Source organism: Python bivittatus, unplaced genomic scaffold, assembly GCF_059951505.1.
Source record: "Python bivittatus isolate LINGU-HERP-01145 unplaced genomic scaffold, Pbiv_v1 ctg000740_np1212, whole genome shotgun sequence".
In the NCBI taxonomy this organism is placed as follows: Eukaryota; Metazoa; Chordata; class Lepidosauria; order Squamata; family Pythonidae; genus Python; species Python bivittatus.
The window spans coordinates 791933-816384 of record NW_028277106.1 but is presented as its reverse complement, the minus strand read 5'-3'; the positions used below and the strand labels follow the sequence as shown (position 1 = coordinate 816384).

Genomic DNA, 24452 nt, shown 5'->3' with positions numbered 1-24452 from the left:
TATGGGGTTATTTATGGACCACCCTGCCCAGATGTGTACCCCAGACCACACTCCCCATTGACTTTAGCACCTATCAATTTTGCACATGCTCACATCATCAGCAGATGCTCACCAAGATGCAGTCACAAGCAGCCTCACATGAGCTGTCCTCACAGGAAGATGCACAGCAAACCCACTTTCGCCTTGAAAGGTTGCTTCTTGCTGGTGCTTTCAGTCGAGCAATAGAACTTGGGTGCTCAAGGTTAGCTATATTCTTCACTGAAGAATTCAGAGAAGTAACTCTATGTTACTTTTTCCTAGCCCCTGAGCCTGCTTACCTGGACTGAGATGAGAGGTTCTTTGTCATCAATGTCAATCAGAACATCATCTTTTGGTGTGAGGCTCACATCATCTATAAAAGAAGAGGGGGAAGAAACTCTAGCTTCAACCTGCAGTTCTCAGAATTGCACTGTTCTTGCTGAACTTTCCATTGATGTGTCTTTCAAACCAGTCCTGCTACTCAGCAGCTGCTTAAGCAGTCTTCCAAAGAAGTCTTATTTCAGACCAAGAAGATGGAACTGGGTCTTTGGCCACTGTGATTTAGACACAATCTCTGGGAAGGTTCAAGATACATCAGCTACTAAACAGGGAACATGTGAGCTGCTGCAGCCTTCCCCAATCCATCTGTGTTCTGAATCCCGGGAGTTGTATTCAAAAACCTCTGGAGGGTACCAGGTTGGAGAAGAAGGATGGAGACCATAAAACCAACCTAAAACCAATAAGCCCACAGGTTCAAGTAGAATGTAGGTCAGACCTTCTGATGATACTCAAGAGCAGCAAGGCTTCCTTTGCTAATATCACGTATCATTTATTTGTTCCAGCAAAGCCACCCATTTTTATAACCAAGAACACCCAGTGATGTTCCACCCTTCCTGACCTGTGTGGGTTTCCGGAAATACTGTATCTTCTTTGTAGGGGTCACAGAAGAACTCTTGCAGTGATCGGATGGTACACTGGCCCACCACAGGCTTGCGGCCAAAAGGCCTGTTGTCAATGACTTTGATAATGATGGGAGGACTGTACAGGTCTTCCCTTGGCATACGCTGAAACAAGAACAAGCCTGGTTGGCACAACAGGGCAGAGAAAGAAGAGGTGACTATCTTTTACTCAAATAACAGGGGAAGAGGAAATAGGATTTTCTGGACAAATGTCACGAGAGAGAGAGTGATTCTCATAAGAGACAAGAGAATGCAAAATGAGGCTGCCTCACCACTTCCATGAAGAGCACAGAGATGTCAAAGTTGGGATTCTTCTTGAGGTTCTTGATAACAGTTGATTGGACCATCTGCCCAACACACTCCACCAGAAGACTGGGAGAAGTTACACTGGCCATCTGATAGCTCTTCAAGTTTCGAAGACCCCAAGCCAGTATCTGCAGCAGAAAGCAACAGAAAGGGCACCAGCTACTAAGAATCTAAAATAGCCATAGAGAAACCAGTGCAATCTTGATGTGGACAAATCAGCTAGGGCTTGCTTTGCAGTTTGTGTTGGGTGTGGGTTGTGGTGGTGGCAGCGGAGGAGGAGTTTCTCTCTGCGTGTCTTGTGCATTTTCCATTAATGCTGAATACACATGCCATCTTGTATCAGTTGAACAGGCTGACTCTTAGCAATGCCTCATTATGGGCAGGGATTGTGCCCACAGCCATGAAAAAGGGCTCTGGTACACCCTCTCTTTAAAGCCCCTCCCTGGATCCAGTTGTCCTGGACAGCTATCACCCAGTCTCTATCTCCCCTTTTTAGAGAAGGCTGTTGAGGCCACAGTTGGCCAGCAACTACAAAGCACCTTCAGGAAATGGATTATCTGGACCCTTCTCAGCCAAGGTTCAGCCATGGACTGGAGATGGAGATGGCTTTGGTCCCTCTTTAGTGGGAGTTTCAGTCAAATGCAGAGGAGAGAGAATGGACTGAATATTGCTCCCTTGTGGGGAAATGCAGGGTTCTCTCCCTATTGTCAAATAATTACTATTGAAGCCACTAGTAGAGAGCATCTGCTGGTTTGCAGTATGATGCCTGGAGGCTGCTGGGGTCTGGAGGGGATGAAACAGACTGACACTGAAGCCCAGCATGTCAGAATTACTGTCAGTACATTAAAGTAATCTGACAGTTTCAGAGGAACCTCTTAGTTGGGATGGATTGTCCTGAGGAAACAGAGGAATAACTTGGGTGACCTCTAGGACTCATGGCTATTACTCATAGTGAGACCATTGCTAGTGGACATTTGTCTGGCTTCAGCTTTTGCACTAGTTGTGGCCCACCTGAAGTGGAAAGACTTCAGAACAGTGACTCATCGCAGCCTCTTAGCTACGAAGGCGGACTACCACAATGTGTTCTACATACCTTCAAAGACTATTCAGAAGCATCAGTTAATCTGGAATGCAGCAGTCTGCTTGTTGGCTGGTTTGCATCACCCTGAACTGCTTTGAGCCCAGCACTCCTTTCTATTCACTTCTGGGTGCTACTCAAAGTGCTGCTTTTCACCTCTAAAGCTCCACCTGTCTTGGCTCTGAGTTGCCTGCAGAACTGCCTTCTCCACCCAGAATCAACCTGCCTGGTTTGTGTGTCCTGGGAGAAAATGCTTGTGGTTCCTTGTTACTATGCGTTTATGGGGAATGGAGGAGCTGAGGTTCACAGATGCTGGTTTTCAGTGGCTACACCGATATTATGGAAGAACTTTCAGGTTTGTCCCAACATTATTGGCCTTCTGGAAGCTGTTAAAAACCAAGAGAGCCAACTCATGGTTGAAATCAGAGGTGTCAGCAGGGGAGTCAGGATAAAGGTGGTGGCCACAACCAAGCAATTCAAGCCTTCCCCCCCTGTTTTTTTTATCATGAATTGCCCATTTTAAAAAATGTGATTGGGATGACACCACTGAATGAATGATTGGTGGCTTTTATTGGGTTATCGTGTTTGATGGTGTTATTTTAGTCCTACCGTAAGCATTTTATTGTACATTATTGTATGTATTTTGTGATCCATCAAGAGTCTGATCACAGTGGGCACAAATTGACTAGACAAAATAAATAATTAATTTGCAAAATGGCACCCTCCCACATCCTTACAACCTTTACAGAAATTAGCAATTCTCTTCCCCAAATATTTTGAGAGATCCTTTAATCAAAAGGTCCTGCACTCACTGAGTCTTCTGTACTCACCTCAATGGCTGTACGCTGAAGAACAGGTTTGATTCCTTGAGGGACCATGTAGATGTTGGGCTCTCTCTGTGGTGGAGGGTAAGGCAGGTCTGAATCAGCGGACTACGAAAAGACATAAATCAGGTCAATACAGAACATCTCTTTTATGCAGTAAGAGAAGGACAAGTCCATCCTGCTGGTTCTTCACTCCTGTGACTTCACTCACAGGGGTGAGAAATGACATGACATGACATGACATGACATGACATGACATGACATGACATGACATGACATAGTAAAGTATATTTAGAGTTTGTTGAACAAAAAGGCCTGTTCTTCAGAACCAGGCCTGGAGACAAGACACTGGTGGTCTCCAGATCTGAAGCAGATGGCTGTTGGGTTTTGTAATTACGATGACCTAAAGCCCTTATTCCTCGCACATCGCAATATCCCCCGTGTTAATAGTGAAGTATCTGCTTCCGTGAATCCATTTCTTGCTCTTTGAACCCATGGGTTCATTTAGAAACAAAGAACTGCCTACTGCTTGCACTCCCCCACCCCAGAGCTCACTCCCTGAGGAAGGAGAAGACGCTTCCAACCAGTGGGGTAGTGATAAATGTAAAACAACTGCCTCTGCTGCCTCCATGGCCGCCAGTGTGTCGTGCCACTTGCTGCCAAACAGCTGATTGGTGTGCTAAGGGTTGCGGCTCAGCTCCGCTCTCCGCCGGCTCCCAAAATTCCTGAACATTTAACCATCAGCTCTTGCGAGAGTATGAGCCGGCTGCAACACAGCACCACTTCCAACCCAGCCAGCCCTTCTGCCTTTACCCACATGTTCCTGGTAAGCAAAATTCCCAGGCTTTCCCGCAAACTTGATCTCGGGGGTTTAGTCTCTAAAGGAAAGGAAAGCCCTTAGGCAGGAAAACCAAGGGGACCTCTTAACCAAGGGCAGTTGGAAGTAATTTCAGTTGCAGTCACTTTTTCCAGCCGAAAGAATTATTGCATTAAATTAGGCAGGCGTATATATTTCAAACATCAGATCAGGTCGTATTTATTTATAGATCCCATATATGTATATTTAATAAGGCTGCAGAGAGGCGTGCACGGTGGTAGCAGGCCAACGCTGCTCAGGGCGGCCTTGTAATTTTCCCTGGCGGTTGCCAGGAGCTGCCTAAACAAAACAGCTTGTTGTGCACAATGGCCGCGCCAGCTCCGCTTTGGCGTAATTGGAACCCTGACCCCTCTCCAGAAGCTCAGCCCCCGGCATCACTTTGAAGATTTAAGGGTGACCCGCCGAATGGGGCACCGCCACCCTGACGGTCTTCAGCCGGTCTGTAGCGCACCCCAAGCCAGGAAGAGCCCTTGCAGGGAAGCTGTTAGAACCCCGCACCCCGGCCCCTGTGCCAGTGGGCTGCACTATGCCACCTGGGAATTCTGGGAGCTGGAGTCCGAGATGCTTAGAGGGCAGCGGGTCCACCCCTTCCCCCTCTTCGGAGGAAGCACCATGGAGTGGGAAATCACCCAGCCAAGATGAGGAGGTGACTGATCACCCTACTCAACAGACACCTTATCATAAAGCGAAACGTCTTCTCCTGGCACTCGCGTGTAGGCAGCCAGAAGAAGCTGTCCGCAGAGCAAGGGCAAAAAAGTGAAGCTGGTGGCCCCAACGGTGCAACCGAAGCTCCGCCGGTGCCCTTGGCCTTCCACAACGCACATAAAACACACATCGCAACTCACAAAGAAAGCAGGTAGAGCTTCCTTTTGGGGCCATGCCCTGCAGACACCCTGTGTATTAGCATCACACGGGTCACAACACTATCATGCCCAACAGCAAATTGCCTATTTGTCTCATTTGCACAATGACGCCTGGCACGTACAATGTCCCTTGGCCTTCTTGCCAACATCCACACCCCTGTCGGCACCCCTGGGCCTACAAATACCCCCTCGCCCCACTGGGCCTTCTGCCCCCCAATTGGCTTTAATTTCTTTTAAAAATATTCATTTATCTCAAAAAATTGGAAGCAGGCACACCAAAAGGTGAAGCACCAGCCTCAAATACCCACTCAACGTGCAAGAGGCCTCGGGGCCCCCCATAGGCACAAAGGTGCCAGTCCCTGCAGCCAGGGCTTGCTTGGGCAGCTGACCCCTGCCCAGGACAAGCCGGGACCAAGCTCACTGCTTAATCTCTGAGTACCTGAATATTCGGCAAATGCTGCCCCCGCACCAAGGGAGCCATTTTTAAAACAGGGACCCAACCCGCCCAACCTCACAGCAGCTCTCGCTTCACCTGGTTCTGAGTCAACCCATTTCCTCACTTCTCACAATACGCCAAGGTGCAAAGCCACTCAGAGGTGAGGTGAGACGCGATAGATAAGACAAGAGCGGAAACTAACCAGCCTTAGCGCATTGCACAAATGCAGCTCAAGTCTTAAACTGAGCTGGCTGAGTGCCCTGGGTGAGTTCTCTAACATTCCCTCCCCAAATTCCAAATATGCCCACTGGCGCCTGAACAACTGGGGTGGCCGGAGGGGCGGGGAGGTGTCAAAAAGTCACCACACGTGCAACAAGGAACGGAGCTCCACCTACACAATTGCAGCCACCACCTAGAGTTTCTTCACCTCTCTGCAGATGCCCCCATAAGCGAGCGTTTCACTGATGTACACCCCACTGTTCTATGCAACGCAAAGTGGGCCCCCTCGCACCCAGAGCCTTGATCGTGTTAAGTAGGCACTTGAGTTTCAGGCACAGGGTAGTTCTCCGACAGACCCGTTTCACTTCCTTCCACACCTCTCGCTCACCCCCGCCCACCATCTCCACTCCAGCTGCCCATTTGGCTTGAAGGTCAGGTTCAGCAATCATGCTAGAGGCCACACGAGAGCTGGGCCGCAGCTGGCTCAGCATCTGTGGGAGCCAGCCATGGTCCCAATAGGTACAGGAAGACAGCTACCAGATCAACCCAAATAGGCGTCTTCATTTGGAAATAATGAGTTCCGTGAACATATTTCATTAACCCAAGTTTAGGGTTAGGCCCAGGCAGAGGGCGGCCTTGAGATGAAGCACCTTCCGGAGAGCAGACCTGAGTGGTGGCAATGGGGCACGAACCCGCTCTTGAGAGACAAAAAGCCAGCTCGGTAACGGCTTAATGGACAATTGTGGATTTGCCCCTGGTTAGTTACTTAGACGATTCCAGACTAGTAGTTGATCAGCACGAATAACAAACAGTTCATCAGTAATATTAATGAGCAGTTAATGAGCCATGCTGGGGATCAAGACTCAGACTTGGTTTCGGACAGGAAGGAAGCTGGGAAGTGGCCAGACCTGAAGTCTGGAGCAAGCAAGCAAGCAAGGACGTTCCCGGTGAGCTGGCTGCAGCGCCCACCGCCACCCGCTGCGGCCCGGGGCTCACTCCTCCAGGGACCAGCTACTGCAGCTATGGATCAGTGCTGCCAACGGGGCACGGGGGTGACACCCGCCAGCTGGTGTGGGTTGTGAGCAGAGGGGGCGGGGACAGGCCTGCTTGGAAAGCACGCTGGGAGGGTGTCAGCAACGTTCAAGCAGCGAAGCAGACAGGGCACACCTAAAGCTACAGGTGGCTGCTGGTATCGGGGGTCCCTGCAGGGAGGTCAAAATAGTCAACCCCGAGGTTGTGGCCATGAGCTGATTTTTTTTTTTAACCTCCCTGCAGACGTCCCTCATCAGCATCCTTTCTGCAGCCTCCAGAGCAGGCTTCCCCCGTCAGACAGAATGAGGACTTTCCCTCTTTTTTCCTCTGCTCGCATTTCTCTGGTTTCTGGGTGTTGCAGGGCAGAACCCCTGAATCTCCCCCAAGGGATCCTGGCCCCACCGCTCTGCAGGCAGCCTTTGACCAGCCGCACAAGCACGTGAGGCCCTCAAGCGAAGGGAAGCGGCCCCAGGGCTGCACGCCACGAGTGCCACATTTCAGCTCAGGAGCGCCCTTGCTACTGAGAGTGGCCTCCCCCAACTCTCACTGCCCACAGCCAGCACGGACATGGGCTCAGGGCCCCAGGGACTGGAGAGCAGTGCTGCGGGTCCTTGCAGGAGCCATCAAGCAGGCAGGGTCTCTGGGCACCAGGCGTTGGTTTGGCTTCCCCGCAGCTGCTCCTCCCCGCCAAAGTGCAGCACTCTTGGCTCCAGAGCTGAGAGCTCCCACATCTGCAGAGGGTGGGGGAGTGCCCAGTGGGCACCTGGCTGGTTGTGCCAGGCAGGAGGAGGGGAGAGCCAAGGGGCAGGGTAAGGCTACGTGGGCAAAACACTCATGGGCCCGAGCAGCTGCCAAAAGAGCACAGCGATCTGCCTGGGGTGGGGAGGGGGCACCCCACCTTCACTGGCCAAGAGGAAAACCATGCAGGCTGTGATTGTTAGAGGAAAGGCCTGGCAACACGGGGCCCTGAAGGATTAGACCAAGGGACGCCCCATCCATCAGACGGCTTTCAGCGTTGGCCTTCTGCATCCATCTGACTACTCACAGTCAGTAGATGGAGGGGCAGCTCTGCCCTTGCTTGCTCTCCACTGTCTGAGACGACAGTGGGACCGCCCTGTGACCCAAAAGCCTGGCCCTCTGGGGCTCTTTGGCATGCTGCTCCAGCCCAAGGGGTTGCCAGGGAGAGAGGGAAAAGGCGGGGGATAAGTAAAGTGAAAAGGTACCCATTGCAGAAGCCCCTCATAGTAGAAGGCAGGGGTGCACAACTGCAGCGCGCCAGTTCCAGGCGGCACAAAACAAGGAGGAAAGGAAGCAGAAGAAAGAGAAACCGTGAGCCCAGGCACTCCCCAGGGTGCGGACGGTGCGCACTCGGATGGGGGATCCAAAAGGAGGCCAGATTCCCCCCTTCCCCACCTTCTGGGGCTGGCGACATCTCTGCTAGAAATCTGTCTTTGACCTTTGCTTTGACAAGCCAGCTTGACTAGACTCACATACATCACAATACAAGCACTTAGACTAGAGAGTCTGGGGGAGGGGGCCAAGCGACGTTTGTGCCCCAAGGGCTGAACTTTTAAAAATATGGGTCTGACCAGGGGTGGGGTGTCTCCAGAGCCAATTTCTTTTCATGGTTTGGAGAGCTGAGCTCACTGCACAAAGCTCAGATGAGAAGCCCAGCCCTGCTGTCCAGGATCCCGTCCACCTTGCCAGCAAGCAGTGGGGGTGGGGGGAGAAGGGGAGAGCCCCGTGATACAACGTCACCTTGGCAGACAAAGGCCCTCATCCCAATCTGGGCACCTCCTGGCAGAAAACAGAAGTTGCTGGGGTGTGTCTGTGCCATGGTTATATCCGAGGGGAAGAAGCCCCGTGGAGGCTGGGGCTATAGCTCCCTTCCCACGTGCACACGAGCCACGCCTTTAAAAAGGGAACATGTTGACCCTGATCTTTGTAGGCTATTCAGCCGGTGATGGTTTTGATCTAAGATGTTCCTTAAAGAAAATGCAATCTCTAAAAGGGTTTCTGTGGAGCTGTGCCTCCCCCACCCCTTTTTCAACAGCAAGCACCCCAGGACCAGGGGAGGGACACCCTTCTCACCCAAGGAGCTCACCTCGTCCAGAACAGACGTCATCTCCGTCTGCAGAGTTTTCCCCCGTTTGTCCCACGAGGAGTGGCGCAGAGAACACAGGGCAGGAAAGGCAGAATCCACAGGTATGGAGAGAGCAAACGGTCAGAAATGCCACTTGGGCCATTTTAAAAGCAATGTCATCGTTATAACTTACACGTCGCCTCTAACGTTGAAATCATTAAGTGAATGAATACCCAGAAGGAAGCCACTTCTAAAGCAGGTTTTCTGGTTTACCCTAGCCTGCCACCCAAACAGGATCAAGAGTGGCACTGAAATGTTTTGAAAGCTAAGGGTTAATGCCCTCTAAAAAGACACGTGGGAAGAAGTTGTCCACTGGAAACCACTGCAGTTAACTGGATCTCCATATCTCAAGACCAGTATTTCTCAACCTTGGTAACTTTAAGACATGTGGACTTCAGCTCCCAGAATTCCCCAGCCAGCTATGGCTCTGGGAGCTGAAGTCCACATATTTTTAAGTTGCCAAGGTTGAGGAACACTGCTCCAGAACAATATATAAGGCCATGGAAGAGTCAGTAAAGACTCACTCAAGCTGAGCATGACTCCTCCTGAGACTTGGAGAGGCACCTTCATGTAGTTTTCTCGGCAACAATACAGAAATGGCAGCCATTGTCTTCTCGTAGGTTTTGTTTTTGCTTCTTTTTTTTTACTTCCCAGCCTAGCCTGTAGCTCTGGGACTTCCTAGTGGTTCCTGCTCAAGGACTAACCAGGTCTAACTCTGCTTAGCTTGGTTGAGATCAGCCAAGGTTGGCTAGGAACTGCCACTGCTGTGGTCTGGCTAGACGTCCCAATGACCTGGCATATAGTCAGACTGAGGCAGACCTAAAATTTTGGCAACACAATAAGTCTATCAGGAACCCTCAAAAGCCCATTCTCTCCCCAGTGAAAAAAAGTCCCAGTTCGGAAGAGGAATTTGAGCAAGCGTGTCCCATCCTGCCCAGCTGCACCAAGACCCAGCCTTTGCTTCCCAGTGGGACACATGTGTCCCTCCCATTATGGGCATCCAGAAAGGAGCCAAGGAGACGGGCAGAGAACCAAACGGGTGTTGTGATATCATGATGGAAACTACGCCTTTCGTACATGCATCGCAAAGTCACACGCTTGCATCGTGAGGTCACCATTTTGAGGAAAGCTCTGGGTTCTACAGAGATTGTTGTCTTCAACCACAATCCTGCACAGTTCAATGAGGACCCAAAGCAGAAAATGTGGCTGCTACGGACATGCGACGGTCTTACCTCGAATCCCGGGATGTGATGGACAGCTGGCTGAAAAAAACAAACAGCAAATATCCAAGTCAGGGCCTGACTCTGAAAGGAGCGAGAAAAGTCTGAAACGGCAAGAGAAGTGGGATGGCCCAGGACAAGGCCATCGGCCCATCACAAGCTCTTGGACACTTCAGAGATGCACAAATCCTGCCTCCTCCAAGAAGGATGGCTCAGCACCAACCAAATCACAAATTTAGCTCAGTCCCTTGTATAATTTCACTAGAAAAAGTGCTCTGCGTGAGAACTAGGCATTTGCAAAGAAAATCCCAAGGCAAACGGTTGCAGTTCACAAATAGAGCCCAGACTTTGCACTGCTCAGACGCTTTCAGCCACAGGTTCCCTAACTTGCCATGGGGTAGCACAGTGTTGTTATCTGCCGGGCAATGCAGCCTTGGCTCAGACCTGATTCTGCTGCGCCCCCCGTCCTCCGCTGCTCTGCCCCTGAGATGTCAACCTGGGATCAGCTGCCAGCCATTTCCCTCCAACTTCAAAAGCCGCAGCCAGACACCATGCTGACCCTTGCCAACATCAACCGGGCAGCGGGCCAGCTGGCAAGGTCTGCCTCCTTCTTCCCTCGCAAGGACTCCTAACGGGTCTACCTCGCGGCACGCCCCTTGCCTGCCCAACACAGAGAGAGAGAGAGATTTCCCTCCGCTGCTCACTGGCTCACCGCCAGAGTGAAGACCTGGAACTGGTGGAACGCTGACCGCACCAGCTGGCCTCAGCCCAGCCTCTGGGCTCCAGCCAGACTCAGGCCTGTCCCAAAGGAGGAGAGGAAAGAACCAGAGGGGACAAGGCAGTAGGTACGTGGGCTAAAAATGTCCCTCCCCCCTACCGCCCCCGTCCTTGGGCCTTCCGTCTTTCTGGCAAGTGGGGAAAGAGGAGGTCAGAAGGAGGAATCAAAAAGAATTTGGCCGGGGGTCCTCCTGGGAGGGAATGTGGGCGTTTGATGCCCAACAAATCCTCACCGGGACAAACACTGTCCAGAAAAAATACAAACTCTTGTCCTTCTCCAGAAAACAATCTATGCACATACTTTCTAAACACTATAGGATGACTCCAGCATCTCTTCTACCTTTTTAAACTCTTTGGCTGATCTCCAATAGTTATAGAAGGTTGAGCCTAGTAACCGTTAGTTGGGAGATTGCTGGGAAATCCAGGGTTGTAGACCAGGCTAAGAAATAGGAGGAGGAGGAGGAGGAGGAGGAGGAGGAGGAGGAGGAGGAGGAGGAGGAGGTAGCACCAGTGGCAAACTACTTCTGATGCCCAGAAATGACTGCTTGAGGATGTCCATGAGGTCACCAGAGTTCAGCTCGAACCTTTATCTTCTGCCTTCTGCTTAGGGAAGCCCTGGGCTCTTTGAAGAGCATAACCCTTCTCCAGAGCATGGTGGCCATTACCAGAAACCCAAGGAAGTAGCACATACTTTGTAGACATTGCAGGATGGCTCAAGCACCTCTCCTAAGTCAAAGAGCCCCACCATGTGGTAAGCACCGGGCTTTTGAAATGTAAAGAAAGGCAGAAAAGTTGCAGAAAGAGTTCAGAACGCTGCCTTTTTAGGAGCAGGAGGTTCACCCTGTGAGATCTGCCAACCTGCCTAGAAACCACTTTCAAGGGGGTGGTTCTCAGCACCCCACTTCTGCCATCGCCTTCACAGACGTGAATTTTAAAGTTATTTTATGCTGATGGGAATAAAAGAACTGCACCAGCTACTCAATGCTCTATTTTTTTTATTAAAAATATTTATTGTTAGCAGCTTAGAACTGAAAACTATAAACTCAAAAAAAAAATCGCTGCTGCTAGGCAACCCTTTGCTCAAAGAGAGCCCGTTGGCAGCCTTGAGACAACCAGGCCTGAGCTGGCAAAATCAGCCGGGAGGGTGGGATGTACGGACATTTATGGGGAACGCGCGTCATCACCTGCAAGATCAGTTGTGTGATGATGTCATGACATGTGTGACGGCATCATGGCTTCACCCAGACGTCTATGGTTGGATCCTCCCACCTCTCCCATGTTCTTGGGAGCAGAATCCCACCTGCGGAGGGGCCTCTGCTCTGACGCACACGCGCGTGCGCACACCCCACTGGGCTGCATTTCGCCCTCCTTCGGCCCTCACGTTTCCTGCTCCTCTCCTTGCTCAGTCCAGGAGAGGCTGCGCCTAAAGCCCCCCAGCAACTCCCCCGCTCACCTTCTCTCGCTGAATCAGTTCAAACGCAGCTAGCAGCTCCCCTGCGGCCCGGCTGCCCTTCACAACGGGGCACCATGACAATCTTGGCGTGCGGTCGAGGCTTGGCTCGCAAATGCAGCGGCCCAGGAATTCATCGGCACCCTGGTCAGAGGGAGAGAGTGAACTAAGGCCAGACTGACAGCTCTGAAAGGCAGAACACGGCAGTGAAGTGGGTGAGATGTCATTAAAAATGATGGAGCTGATAAGCCCAGCGGCGGTGGCCCTTCCATCCCTCTTCTGGATGTGCCACAGTGCCACATCACTGCAGGCCAGGGACTGTGTCCTCTGAATCCACAAGCAATTCACTGGAAGAGGAAGCAGCCGCTTGGGAGAAAGGTGACATAAGAGCAGCCACCTGCAAGTCGAAGACAGCGCTTGGATTGGAGTCCAAAAACACAGGGAGCCGCTAATGGGAAGTGCAACATGGGCCTTGGTACAGTCCAAGGCCAATCCTTGGGTGGATGGGGCCATAGTTAACATTTGGCCTGGGTAATCTGTTTGGGGGAGAAGGGTCATTCAATCTTTCTCTGTTTCTTAAGCCTATTTACAGCTTCCACTCCACATTTCTTGTAAAAATAGTGGGGAACCATGCTGCAAGTTTTTGGCAATTCAGGACAGAAGAGTTTCTGGGAAAACTCCTCAAGCTGCCCAAGCCTCATCTAGGCTGTCTTCAGGTCTTAGTATCCTGGTACTGAACTCTTTGTTCACCTAGGAAAGCAAAGGTTGGCGGACTGAGGGAAAGAGTTGCAGGGATCTAAAGGCCTCTGCAAATAACTTCCATGAAGTTCTCCTTCAAGGTCCTTCTACCATCATAATGAATGGGGTGGTCTGCCCTATTTATCAGAAGGGCAGTCTACAATTTCACACACAGATGAGTGGGGCAGTAGCCCCAAATTGCACGGTGTGCCACCCAGCTCTTCCATGATCCTTCCTTCAAGTGAATCCAGGCAGAAAGGGAGAGCAGGGCACTTCTCCTGTGAAGTAGCATGGAATTCATCTAAATGTCAATATTGACCTTACTTTACCAGACTCTCTTAAATCTTAAATTAGTTTAGCTGTCACAGCCTTTCCCAGAATCTTGCAGGGAAGAAGTTGAAAACGTTAGGAAGGAGTGGTGGAACTTAGGAGAAAACGAACTAGAATTTCAAGCGCTCCCCTGGGGAAAAGAAAGACATCCCAAACCAGTGTAAATATGCATGGTAGACATGATCTAAGAGGAAATAAAGCTAATGACTTTCCAAATCTTAAGGGGAACACTCTGCACCAAAAGGGGAAAAGTTGAGGGAGAGAAGGAACAGGAGTTCAGTGAAGAGCATTTGCTTTGCATGGAATTCAGTCTTCAAGTAGCATCGCCAGTTCAAAGAAACTACAATCCCTGATGTCTCTTAGGACTTACATCTACGGCACTATGTTGTAATATCATTATTATATTCTTAATCCACTTCTATGATCTCTGTCATGATGAAACCCAAATTGAGATTACCTGTTTTACCAGGTTCTTTTCACACTTTTCACACTTACGTAGGTGTCATGGTCATAGATTTCAATCACAATGCTGGGAGGGGATTCAGCAACATTTTGGGGTGCTCCAAAGATCTCAATCTCATAGAAGATTAACGTTTGGTCCCATGTCGGATTCAGTGTATTCTTTGCTACCACTGTCTTTTGGCTCTGGTGTAGGAAGGAGACAATGGCGTAGGGATCTGCGAAGTAAAAGAGAAGGAGATGGTTTCTGGTCCACCTTCCATTCTGCCCAGGAACATGGCTGAGAAATATCTGCACCAGAGAAAGACCCCTGCACTAGTATTTTATTTTTTTTTATTTTTTTTATTTGGCATGCACGTTCAAGACTTGTTTTTCCCCTCACAACAACACTCTTGTAAGATAGATTGGGCTGAGAGAGAGTGAATGGTCCAAAGTCAACCAGTGAGGGTGGACTCGAACCCATGTCTCTTCATTCCTAGTCCAATACTTCAAAGACTACAACACACTGCCCCTCAGTGTCATCACACTACTGACTCACTGTCTCTAGACCTCTCTTCTCCAACACAGTGACCTCCAAATGCAACGGATTACAATTCCCACCATACCCAGATCCCACCCCCAAATACGCCAAAGAACCCCCTCTATGGACCTCCATACTCAATAAAAGGGGGGAAAAGCCACCCAGGATTGTTTTTCTCCTAGAACCCAGAAAGTTCTCATTGCTGGCATCCTCAGAGAATGAAAGCTCCTCTGTTCTGGGCATCAAGCCTTCCCCAGACCCAGCCCAGAGATGGCAACAAGAGTCCCAGCTCTTCCAACATTGCTAAAGATAAGACTCAAAGCAAGCATCTCCAGGAAGTTGGGCCAAGACCACACATCTTGCATCACTTTGAAAAAAACTTTGAACCAATGAGAAGCAACATTTCTACCTGCCTTCCCTTGCTCCAGCTCCACCATCTTCCGCCCAGAGCCCTGTGCCTTGTCTGCCCATCTTGAATCCCAAGCTAAGTCATCACCACTGCTGTCTTGTTGGCGATTCATGACACGTTAATCATATTACCATCATCAAGAAATGATGCCTCCATGGGTTTTAGCAGGAGACTTCCTTCAGAAATGGTGCACATAGAATGAGGTGGCATTCTTGAGACAGCTATAACCTCAACAATCTCAGTTCTTGGAACCCTCTGAGAATAATTAAAGGTAGGTCTGTGCAAGTCTCCAGTTCTATTAATCTATTGAAAGAGGCCACCAAATAGCAACATTGGGAGCTGAACCTGGTGCTTTGAAGGATACCTTGCCATTCCTGCTTATAGCAGTACAATCATTTCTGATTCTTCAGGTTCTAGTTAATGCCATCTTGAAAAGGGAATTAATCATTCTGAATTTGTGGAACTGGCTGCCCAGGGGCACAGTGGAGACCTTTGTTGCTTCTCCAGGTCTAATCTCAAGGGGCTTTAAAACCCTCTTCTTCCTCCTGAGGCTGGGAGAACCCAGATGACTTGCTGCCCATTCCCTGATGTGGGGCACTGAATGTTGAGCTTCTGCGCTCCCTAACTGCCTTTTTTGGCATTCCCACCTAATGTAGACCTTGAACCAGCAAGACTGCTGCAGTAAGTCTCCTGATAGGAAGACGTGTCTTAGCTGTTGCTGGATTCTTTCTTTCGTCTTAAGTAAGAGGAACGCTGAATGCGCTGCAGTAAACCCAATTTTGAAACCCTTTAAAAAGACCCTTTGTCTCAGCTTTGCATCCATACCAGGTTTCATTTCTATGGCCCTGAAAAGGTCTCTTTCAAACACTCCTTTATGCTTTGTTCAACCAACAGCAAATCACAATTCCATCTTGTCTACGTCTGTCCCATGTGTTGTCATTGGCTGCTGTCCATGCAAAAAAAGTTACTCCCACTCGGCCCAGCCAATCAGGCAGGATGAGATCATCCTTTTGGAGAGAGTTTGAGTTCAAGGCAACAAACATGCACATAAACACACACACACACACACACACACACGTGTGCAGGAGAACGGAGAGATTTACTGTGGAAAGGGAGCAGATCCCTTTGAATTTAGAGAAGATGGTGATCAGTTGGCGCCTCTTTAAACACTGTGGACCAGATAGCTTTCTGGAGGACAGTTTCCCCATCAAGCGAATGAGAAAGCCACCCCCAGAACAATAGGAACGTCCTGTGGGTTCATCTGAGGAAGGGCACAAGTCCGATGCAAATGGCTTGCAGAAGCAATTCACTGGGCTAGCCCTACAGTGTTTCATTTTCCAGTGGAAAACGGTGGTTAGGTCAAACACAAAATTGCAAAAAAGGAACACTGGCAATAATTTTACCCCTCATCTATGATAACTGGCCTTGAAAGTCTTGTTCCACTCAGTGTGTTTGTGAAGAATTTCTAAATTAGATCTGTAAGGAGGGCAGCCTCTCCCCGACCACTTCCTAGGAGGAGATGGGGGAACAAGGAGAGGGAACCTGACTTTGCTAAACCACAGGAGGGACTGGAGTATAAGTCATCAGGAACTGGCAAGATCTGGGAAAAGCTGTGACTCCACCACTATGGCTGGTAGCCCCAGACCTTTGGATGGCCTCAAAAGCCAAAGAAGCCATTGGCTAATGATTCCCTTCTGCAGAGTGATACTTGTTGCAGACCTCAATGCTGGAGCTGGGCATCCCCAATGGTCCCACTCGCCCTTCCATGCGCCTCTTTCTGTCCACTGCCTTGCAATGCAATTGCTAACCTGAAATTGCAGGAAAAAAGAGGCTCCAGTCTCCCACCCACCCCTTCAGGAAGAGAATGGTCCTTCAATCTCTGCAAATTGCCTGCACACTGCCTCTCCCCAATTATATCTGCCCGTCCCATCAGATCCAGCAGAGAAGGTAAGCTGCGGGTCCCATCTACTAGGGAACTACACTTGGCAGGTCCCAGGAGGCAGGCCTTTTCTGCCATGGCACCCACCCTATGGAACATTCTCCCCCCCCCCCTAAAGTGAGGTTAGCTTCATCCCTGTTAATGTTCCAGGAGTCCCTCAAGACCTGGTGCTATGGTCAATGCCCCCTTCACCCTGGATGCATTATTCTGACCACAAAACACAGCATACACACCGTGCTTCACTGTCATACAATGGCCAACGGTTGCTGACTCTTCCTGCCTAGAAACTGGAATATACTTATTTGTACTTAAATGAGAGCAGTGCTGGATTGCCCATTCACAAGACAATTTCAGCACCAGATCTTTTGAGAAGTATCTTTTCCATACATCTCAGCATCTTGTCACCCCACCTAGAGCATTTTTTAAAATTTTTCCATTAATTGCCAGAACATGACAAAAATGCTGACAGATGCTCAGCTATTTTTCCAGAGACCTCAGTCATGTCTCTCCTGTGCAATAACCATGTTGAGGGGAGATCTTTGCTGCGGAAAGGCTTCAACAACTGCCATGTCTTTGCCTGGATATTTATTTTTGGAGGGGAAACTGAAAGCCAATGTGCACCAAAAAAAATGTGGGTTGCTACAAGCCACTTAATTTTTTAATTCATTATTGCCCCTTGATTCCAAGGCACTTGAGAAGGCAAGATGATACCTCAGTCCCCTTCAGCCTTACCACATCAATTCTCCCTTCCTTTGTCCATTTCCCACTACACATTTACAAAGCTGCCTTTGAAAACAGTCTGGAAATGTCAATATGGAACCAGACACTGTCATCAATTCTTTAGAATCTTCTTCACTGGCTCCCAGATGATTTTTAGATCCCATCTAAAAGGTCTCTCCCAAGCTTGAGGTCACAGTATCTAAAGGAACATCTCATCTGATCATCTCATCTCATCATCATCTCTTCCTTTCTATTCCTGAGACCACCATCAGTGGCCTGCTTCAAGGGACTGCAGAAGCTGCAAGAGTGGTTTATTTCTACTCAGTATGCATGGATTTCCATCTTTGAATTGTTTTCATGGAATTTGCTACTAGCTATAACTTCACTAATAAGGATTCAGATATTTAAAGAGTGATTTAGATCAATGTTTCTCAACTTTAAGATGTGTGGGATCGAGCTGAATTCCCCGACCAATCCACCAGAATTCAGATCGAGCTGAATTCCCCGACCAATCCACCGGGGAATGTACTAAAACTTGCTGGGGTGAATTTCCAATTTTCTCGGTCTTCATTGGTGGGAGAGGTGCAAAATAGCCTGCAGAAGAAGCCATAGTAAGTTACACCTCTTGCCAAACTCTCTTCTCTTTGGTTGGATCATGGCCACACAAAGCACAGAGGTGGTGCAACCAAACCCAGATTTAGAAGATGCCCTACCTGAACTCAAACCTTACATTAAGGGTTCTCCAAGCAAAGTGGAAATCAGCTGCCTCTCTACCCATTTTCTGGGCTAGAAGTCCAACCCACCATTTTATTGGCACAAATAGGCAAAGTAGAATCAAAGACCTATAAAGAGGCTTTAAGGAGCATTTTGCCTGCCATGTGCAGGAAAACTAACTGAACCGTCCATGAGAGGTGGCTGTCCAGCCTTTTCTTAAAGGTCTCCAGAGATGGAGAACCCCCAACTTTTGTAGATAGACTGTTCCGCTCTTGCACAGATCTTATTCTCGGGAAGTTCTTCCTTACAGTTAAATGAAATCTAGGCAACTACGACTTATATCCATTACTTCTGGTCCTTGTTTCTACAACCATGGAAAAGAGTTCTCAGGTGACTTAAAATAGCTTGTGTGTCCCTTCTGTATGTGCTCTGATGGAAAACATCTGCTCATCCCTAGATCTTCCCAGCATGCTTTCAAAAGCACTCATGCTCATTTCACAGTGGGACAACCAAATCTGCACATGGCGCTGAGCAACCTGCACCTCTGAACATCTGCCCCGCACCTACAATCCCAAAGCAGCACAGCCAACAATTTCGGCCTACCTGAAAAACTGTCTTTATCCATGGCCAGCAGGTCCCTTGCCTGATAGATGTAGCAACGTAGATGGTACCTATTTCCATCTTTAAAGAGAGAAAAGGGAGAGGTGAACAACACAACAAAAAAAGCAACAGTATTGAAGTGAACGTCTTGCTTTAAAACTAAAGGTCTAGAGGTAATTTTCAAGAAAGAGTTCCACATTGTTGCCTGTTTTAGTATTTCTCAACCTGGTACCTTCCGGTGGCCTCAGTTACAGCCTTTATCCTGTTGGGAGCCGTAGTCCAAGGGGGGTCTGGTGGGGGGTAGCTTGGGGAAAGTGGTCCTAATACATCCTACTGTGAATATTATTTTATGGGCATCGATACCCAACACTGGACTCCCCACTTGCCAGCTGACGTCTTTTGGGTTTTCAACTATAAATGTCCGCATTACACCAGGAGAGTGTTTTTTTATACAAATCCAGGGGTGTCTGCAAGGGAGGGTCAAAATATTCAAGGCAGTGGCTGTGACCAAGCAATTGAAACTTGTCTACCCCTTTCTTACATGCATTCCATGCACAATGTAAGGAAAAAAGCCCTCTTGACCTTTTTGACCCCCCAGACATCCCTAATTCCATTGTCCATACCATCCTGTGGTCTTTATCAATGTATTTTGCTGTTATTACTATTTTATAGTTCCATTCTTCTTTCAATGTTTTAAATATCTCTGTGACCCACTCAGAGCATTCCAATTATAGGGCAGATCAAAAGTAATGAAATAAAATTCTCCCCAGAAGTGACCCAGAAGACATGGAATGCTTTTAGTACCCCCCTCTCCATTTCAGTCCCTGTCTTGTGCTGACCCACGGGTTCATTTCTCACCCCCAGGGCCACTTACAGTCAAAGATGCAGGAAATGGTCGGTCGGTTCACACCAAAGTTGAGTGTTGACACTGATTTGCCATCATCACTCTTGTCGTCCATCACACCACCCTGAAGGAGAAGCCACTTTCATTTTGGCCATGGGGAGGGCAGGCTGAGCAAAGTTTCTGCCAAGCCCCCCGCCCCGCCTTGCTTTTCTGCAGGAAGAGACGCTCTCTGCCCTCCCACAAGAATCTCCAAGCTAGGCCTGTGTCTCAGCGCTGCCATGTCTGATGTGTCATAAGCCTTCTTCCACCTTCACCTAATGAGAGGGATTCCTACTCCTGGTTCATCGGACTTTCCTTCCTGACCAAGCAAGAGGGAAAGGCCACAAGCGGGTTTTCTGACTGAGAATTCAAGCCTGGTTCTCCCTAGTCATAAGACTGACGTCCTACCTGCTCCACCCAGATAAATGAGCTTCCAATTCCCTTTGCCCCTGGGACGGATATGTGGCAGCTGATGGGGGCTGTAGTCCTGCCTGTATGGCATTGCAGCCTCCGGTATCTTTCTGGAGAGTGTATTCATGTTTATAAACAGATTTAAAATCTTTAAGGTAATGTTGAACTATATACCACAGCTTTGGAATCTGACTGTTTATCAGGAATTACGCTTGGATCAAGCATGGGGGATGGCTAAAAGAATCATATTGAGACATTGGAAATGTGATCTTATTCCAGATGTCAAGGAATGGTTGTCAGAAATATGTGATCTATCCGCTTTGGAAAAGGCAATATTTTCTACTAATCAAAGGATGCAGCAATATGTGTTACCGTGGTTGAGATTTTGTGATATTTTACAATAATATTTTGTACAGATCATATCATATTCAGGTAGTCCTTGATCAGCAACCACTTGTTCAGCGACCTGTTCAAAGTTATGATGGTGCTGAAGGAGGGGACTTATGACCATTCCTTGTAGTTGCATCTCTGCAGCCACTTGATCACAATTTTACGATGGTCATAGCATCCCACAGTCACACAATCACTATTTGTGACATTTGAAGCAGGAGAGAAAGAGTATTGATGCTTTTGGACTTTGGTGTTGGAGAAGACTCTTGAGAATACTGTAGACAGCCAAGAAAACAAACCGATGGATCATTGAACAAATCAACCCAGAGTTCTTACTCGAGGCACAAATGACCAGGCTCAAATTATCCCACTTTGGACACATGATGCAAAGATTTAGCTTTCTGGAGAAGGCTTTAATCCTGGGAAAGGTGGAATAAGAGGACAACCAGCAGCAAGGTGGAACGACTCAGTTACAGGAGTGATGAGTGCACTGTTGGAAGAGCTGAAGGACCAGGTTAGGGACAGATCGTCACGGAGAAAATCTATCTATGAGGCTGCTAAGGGTCAACAATGTCTTGATGGCAGTAATCAATCAATCCATAAAGTCCAATTCAATGGGGATTTGGATGGAGAATGTTTGTGGTTTCTTCAGTTCTTCCCAGGAGCACAAATCCCCATAAGGGCCTTATATCACTCCCTTAATTGTGGCATTTGGGGTAAAATATCTGGCTGCAGGCACAACAAGATGATCACACTTCCTGGATTAGCAAAAAGCTGACTGCTCCATATATTCACTTCTCAGATGTTTAGCAATGGCCAGAAAATAAGGCTGAGCATAGAATTTCTGGTCTCTGGGGCCTGCCTGGGTGTAAAGAAAGTGTCAGGTTCTCAGGTAGTCAGCTTTGTCTCCTTCTGGAAGAGACACAATCATCAGCCTGCTGGCTTTGTGGTTCTTTCAGTTGAAGATGATCAGGTCATGCAAAGGTTTTCAAAATGCTTTCTTCAAATCTTCCATTATGCCCTCAGTCCTTTTCACTACCAGCTTTTTCTTGAAAAAAGGCCCAAGTGTTGATGTCCCTCAAGAGCCTGATCAATAGCATCACAGTTCTTCTTCCAATCTTCTCTGCCATTCCAAACCCTTTGCTTAGAAGCTAATCTGGTGGGCTCTATGTTTGCAAAAGCAAAAAGATCAGGGTGGCAAGGCCTAGCAGCCACACTCCTTTCTCCTTCCTACTTCTGCCTGACAGCACATTACTCTGCAGTTCAAAGGGTGAACATAAACCTAAGTCAAGGACCAGTCAGATTGTGGACTTGGGATCAAGTCCTGCCTGCATATTTCTTGCTCATTCATGCCAAACATCAAGATAAAGGCTCATGTGTGAAGTGGTCAAAGCCAGATGGAGTCTCTGGAAAAAGAAAGAATGTAGTGAGGCAAAGTGAGGTGTGGGGCAAGAGAAGAAGGAAGCCTTCTTGCTCTGAGGAGACCTGACTATTGGAAGCTTCGTCACATGATCTGCTCTGCTCGACCAGTAATCAAAGTGCTTCTTGACTTTTCAGGTTAATTCCTTTTGCCCCGGGAGTGTTTTACGTGCCAACTCTCTGTATTTTCAGGGTTGGAGGTTCCTTGAGGATGTCTGCAGGTGGGGTTTTCACTGTGCAATCATCTTGCCTCATCCACCAACTTTGAAAAGGATGCAGATATCGTCATCTTCTCTAACATTAGTAGCCCTCCCGAGTTGTCTTATTTTTTATCACACATAAAAATCTTTAAGATGGAAAAGAGGAAATAGCTGCAATAGGCCTTTCAATTGACAGCTCATTCAGTGTGTCTACCTTCTAGACTGAAGGGAAGCCCCAAATGGAAGTCTGGCTGGGAACCCCATCTCTCCAAGGATCTGGACAATAACTTTAGGAAGAGGAACAAGAGTGGCCCATTTCAGAGGGAGGCAAGAGGCAATCTCAAAGCAAAGGGTTTGGTCTGTCCCCAGGCCAAGGTGCCCATTCAAAAGGGGAAGTCCAGAAGATTCTCCAAATTATAAAATCTGCCCAAACCACTGAGAAGCGTTTGGCCAAAAGCCTTGGCGGCACCATGAACCCCAAGATATGAAGGCTCCGGGATGATCTGCTGTCCCACTAGAGAATCCAGAGCTGGATCTAATTCTTCAGAGTCAGTTTTGCTCACTAAGTCTGACCAAGCTGGGAACAGAGGCACAGAAGTAGGTCTGTACCTGCCCATGGAATAAGGGAAACCCAGCAGCTAAGGAGAGAATGGAGCCACGCTCTCTTGATCTCTTAGTGCTTGCCTGTGATTGTACAAAACGCCACGGCTATCCTGACAGAGAGACCTTTTATCATTTATAGCACTCCTGTACTAGTTATTGGGCTTTATTGCTTGAATTCTTCTATTCTTTTTCTGCACTCTTAAACTCTTTTGGCAATTTTGTAATTGAAAATTATTGTAACTGCAAATGTATTTGTACTCGAAATGATTGAGTGGATTAGAAAGAGGATGATGTTGATGGCAATGATGATGGTAGCAAGAAACATTTTGCTTCTATGTTGCCACCATAACGTTGAACAGTCACTGAATGAAAGGTTGTTAAGCGAGGACTACCTGTATGCAGAATCCTGCCCATCACACTAGGCTTTTTCCTCCCCCTGCTTAACTCCACCTCTCTAGTCCAGAGGATGATCTCACTGGAATCTTCATAAAACAGCCTCTGCTTTCTCCACATTTTGGTCACCCTTCCATTGGGTTCTCCTGGCTTCACCCTTCTGCACGCCAGAGCCAGCACAGCAACACAGCAGATTCTCTTAGTTTTCCACCACTTGACATGGAAACCCTTTCTGCACCACCCCATGTGTCAAGGAACAGCACCAACCTCATTGTGTTGTGAGCTCTGCTGAAATCCACCCTGGTTTTGCTCCGAGAGACAGTAGGACCTGCTGGATTTCTAGGGTCATCCCTAGTTCTCCCAGTTTGAAAAAGTAATTAGAAGCATAACAAGAAGCCTTTGCTCACCTCACAGGGGCATCGCTTGGTAAAGGTTAGGGTCAAAACCTCACCCACAGCCCTCCACCAGACCCTTTGCACAGGATGACAATGCCAGGGCTTGGGGGGGAGGAATCCTGAAAAGGCCTTGAAGTTAAACTGCTTCAAGACCCCGTTTTGAGGCAAATGCCAGCCAGACCAGCTCCAGAGAGTGGAGTCAAGATTATGAAGCGCAAAAACTTGGCCAGATCTCAAGGTGAATAAGAAAATACAGAAAGATCTCTTTCTTGTTTTCTTTCTTTTTTAAGAAAACCACATGACTAAATGTTATATATTAACTTGTTTAAAACCTAGTCCAAATGTCAAAAGAGAGAGAGAGAGAGAGAGAAGAGGAGGAGGAGGAGGAGGAGGAGGAGGAGGAGGAGGAGGAGGAGGAGGAGGAGGAGGAGGAGAGGACAAAATGCAGCAAAAGGAGAAAAATCAGAGGCAGGGGCAGGAAAAAGATATAATAACGTCTTTGTGCTGGAGCCCTTGAAAAGCCAGAAGATTATGAAATCCAATGTCTTCAGAAAGCCAGGATATTAGTTAAGAAAATAAATGTGGGAATGGGGAACGGTTGGGGCTGTGGGGAGGGGGCACCTCTCATCCCTTCCTTCCAATGCAGCCTTGATTCCCGCTACATACAGTAGGAAGACAAGGCAGGGAGGTATTGCCCCTGCTCTGGAGTGAGATCATCTGGACCGGGCTGAGGACAAGAGGTCAGAGGTCCTGAGCCTCGGCCCAGCAGCTGCTTTGCTAAGTCCACTTTGAAGGCCTCTCCAGGTGCAGGAAAGAAGAGGGGGAGACACGTCAACCCTGCAATCATGGGGGCCAAGCAAGCAGGCAGGTCCCAGGGCCCCTCCCAGGGGCTGGCTCTGAGTCGTGCTTCTGATTCAGCGCAGCACCTCCAACAACCCCTGCTTCTCCTGGCCATTGTGGGAAGTCAAATGGGGAATTGAGACCTCAGCTGCAGCTCACCCTCCATGCTCCAGAACCCCAGCCTAAAAGGGGACCCACAGGTGTAGACAAAAAGCCATTTCCAAGGCCCTGTTCAAACCTGGAGTCCTGATTAACTGGAAGGGCCTGGGAGGAACATCTTCCACCAA

General features: G+C 48.6%; 1 protein-coding gene across 13 annotated transcripts in view; it reads right to left on the bottom strand.

Annotated features, from left to right (window-relative positions):
• Positions 1 to 24452, bottom strand: part of DYSF (dysferlin) — a 119797-nt gene that overhangs the window by 36414 nt on the left and 58931 nt on the right. For 8 of the 13 annotated variants that reach the window (XM_025165852.2, XM_025165855.2, XM_007426885.4 and 5 more), the window contains 10 exons: positions 19506 to 19599; positions 18635 to 18712; positions 13766 to 13947; positions 12206 to 12346; positions 9988 to 10017; positions 8717 to 8743; positions 3192 to 3293; positions 1250 to 1411; positions 917 to 1082; positions 318 to 391 (listed from right to left, as the gene is read on the bottom strand). In XM_025165852.2, coding sequence (XP_025021620.2) covers positions 318 to 391; positions 917 to 1082; positions 1250 to 1411; positions 3192 to 3293; positions 8717 to 8743; positions 9988 to 10017; positions 12206 to 12346; positions 13766 to 13947; positions 18635 to 18712; positions 19506 to 19599 — 1056 coding nt within the window. Of the gene's footprint in view, positions 1 to 317; positions 392 to 916; positions 1083 to 1249; positions 1412 to 3191; positions 3294 to 7835; positions 7878 to 8716; positions 8744 to 9987; positions 10018 to 12205; positions 12347 to 13765; positions 13948 to 18634; positions 18713 to 19505; positions 19600 to 24452 lie in introns of all 13 variants that reach the window. The other 5 variants (XM_007426884.4, XM_088128747.1, XM_088128751.1 and 2 more) reach the window with 1 other exon arrangement.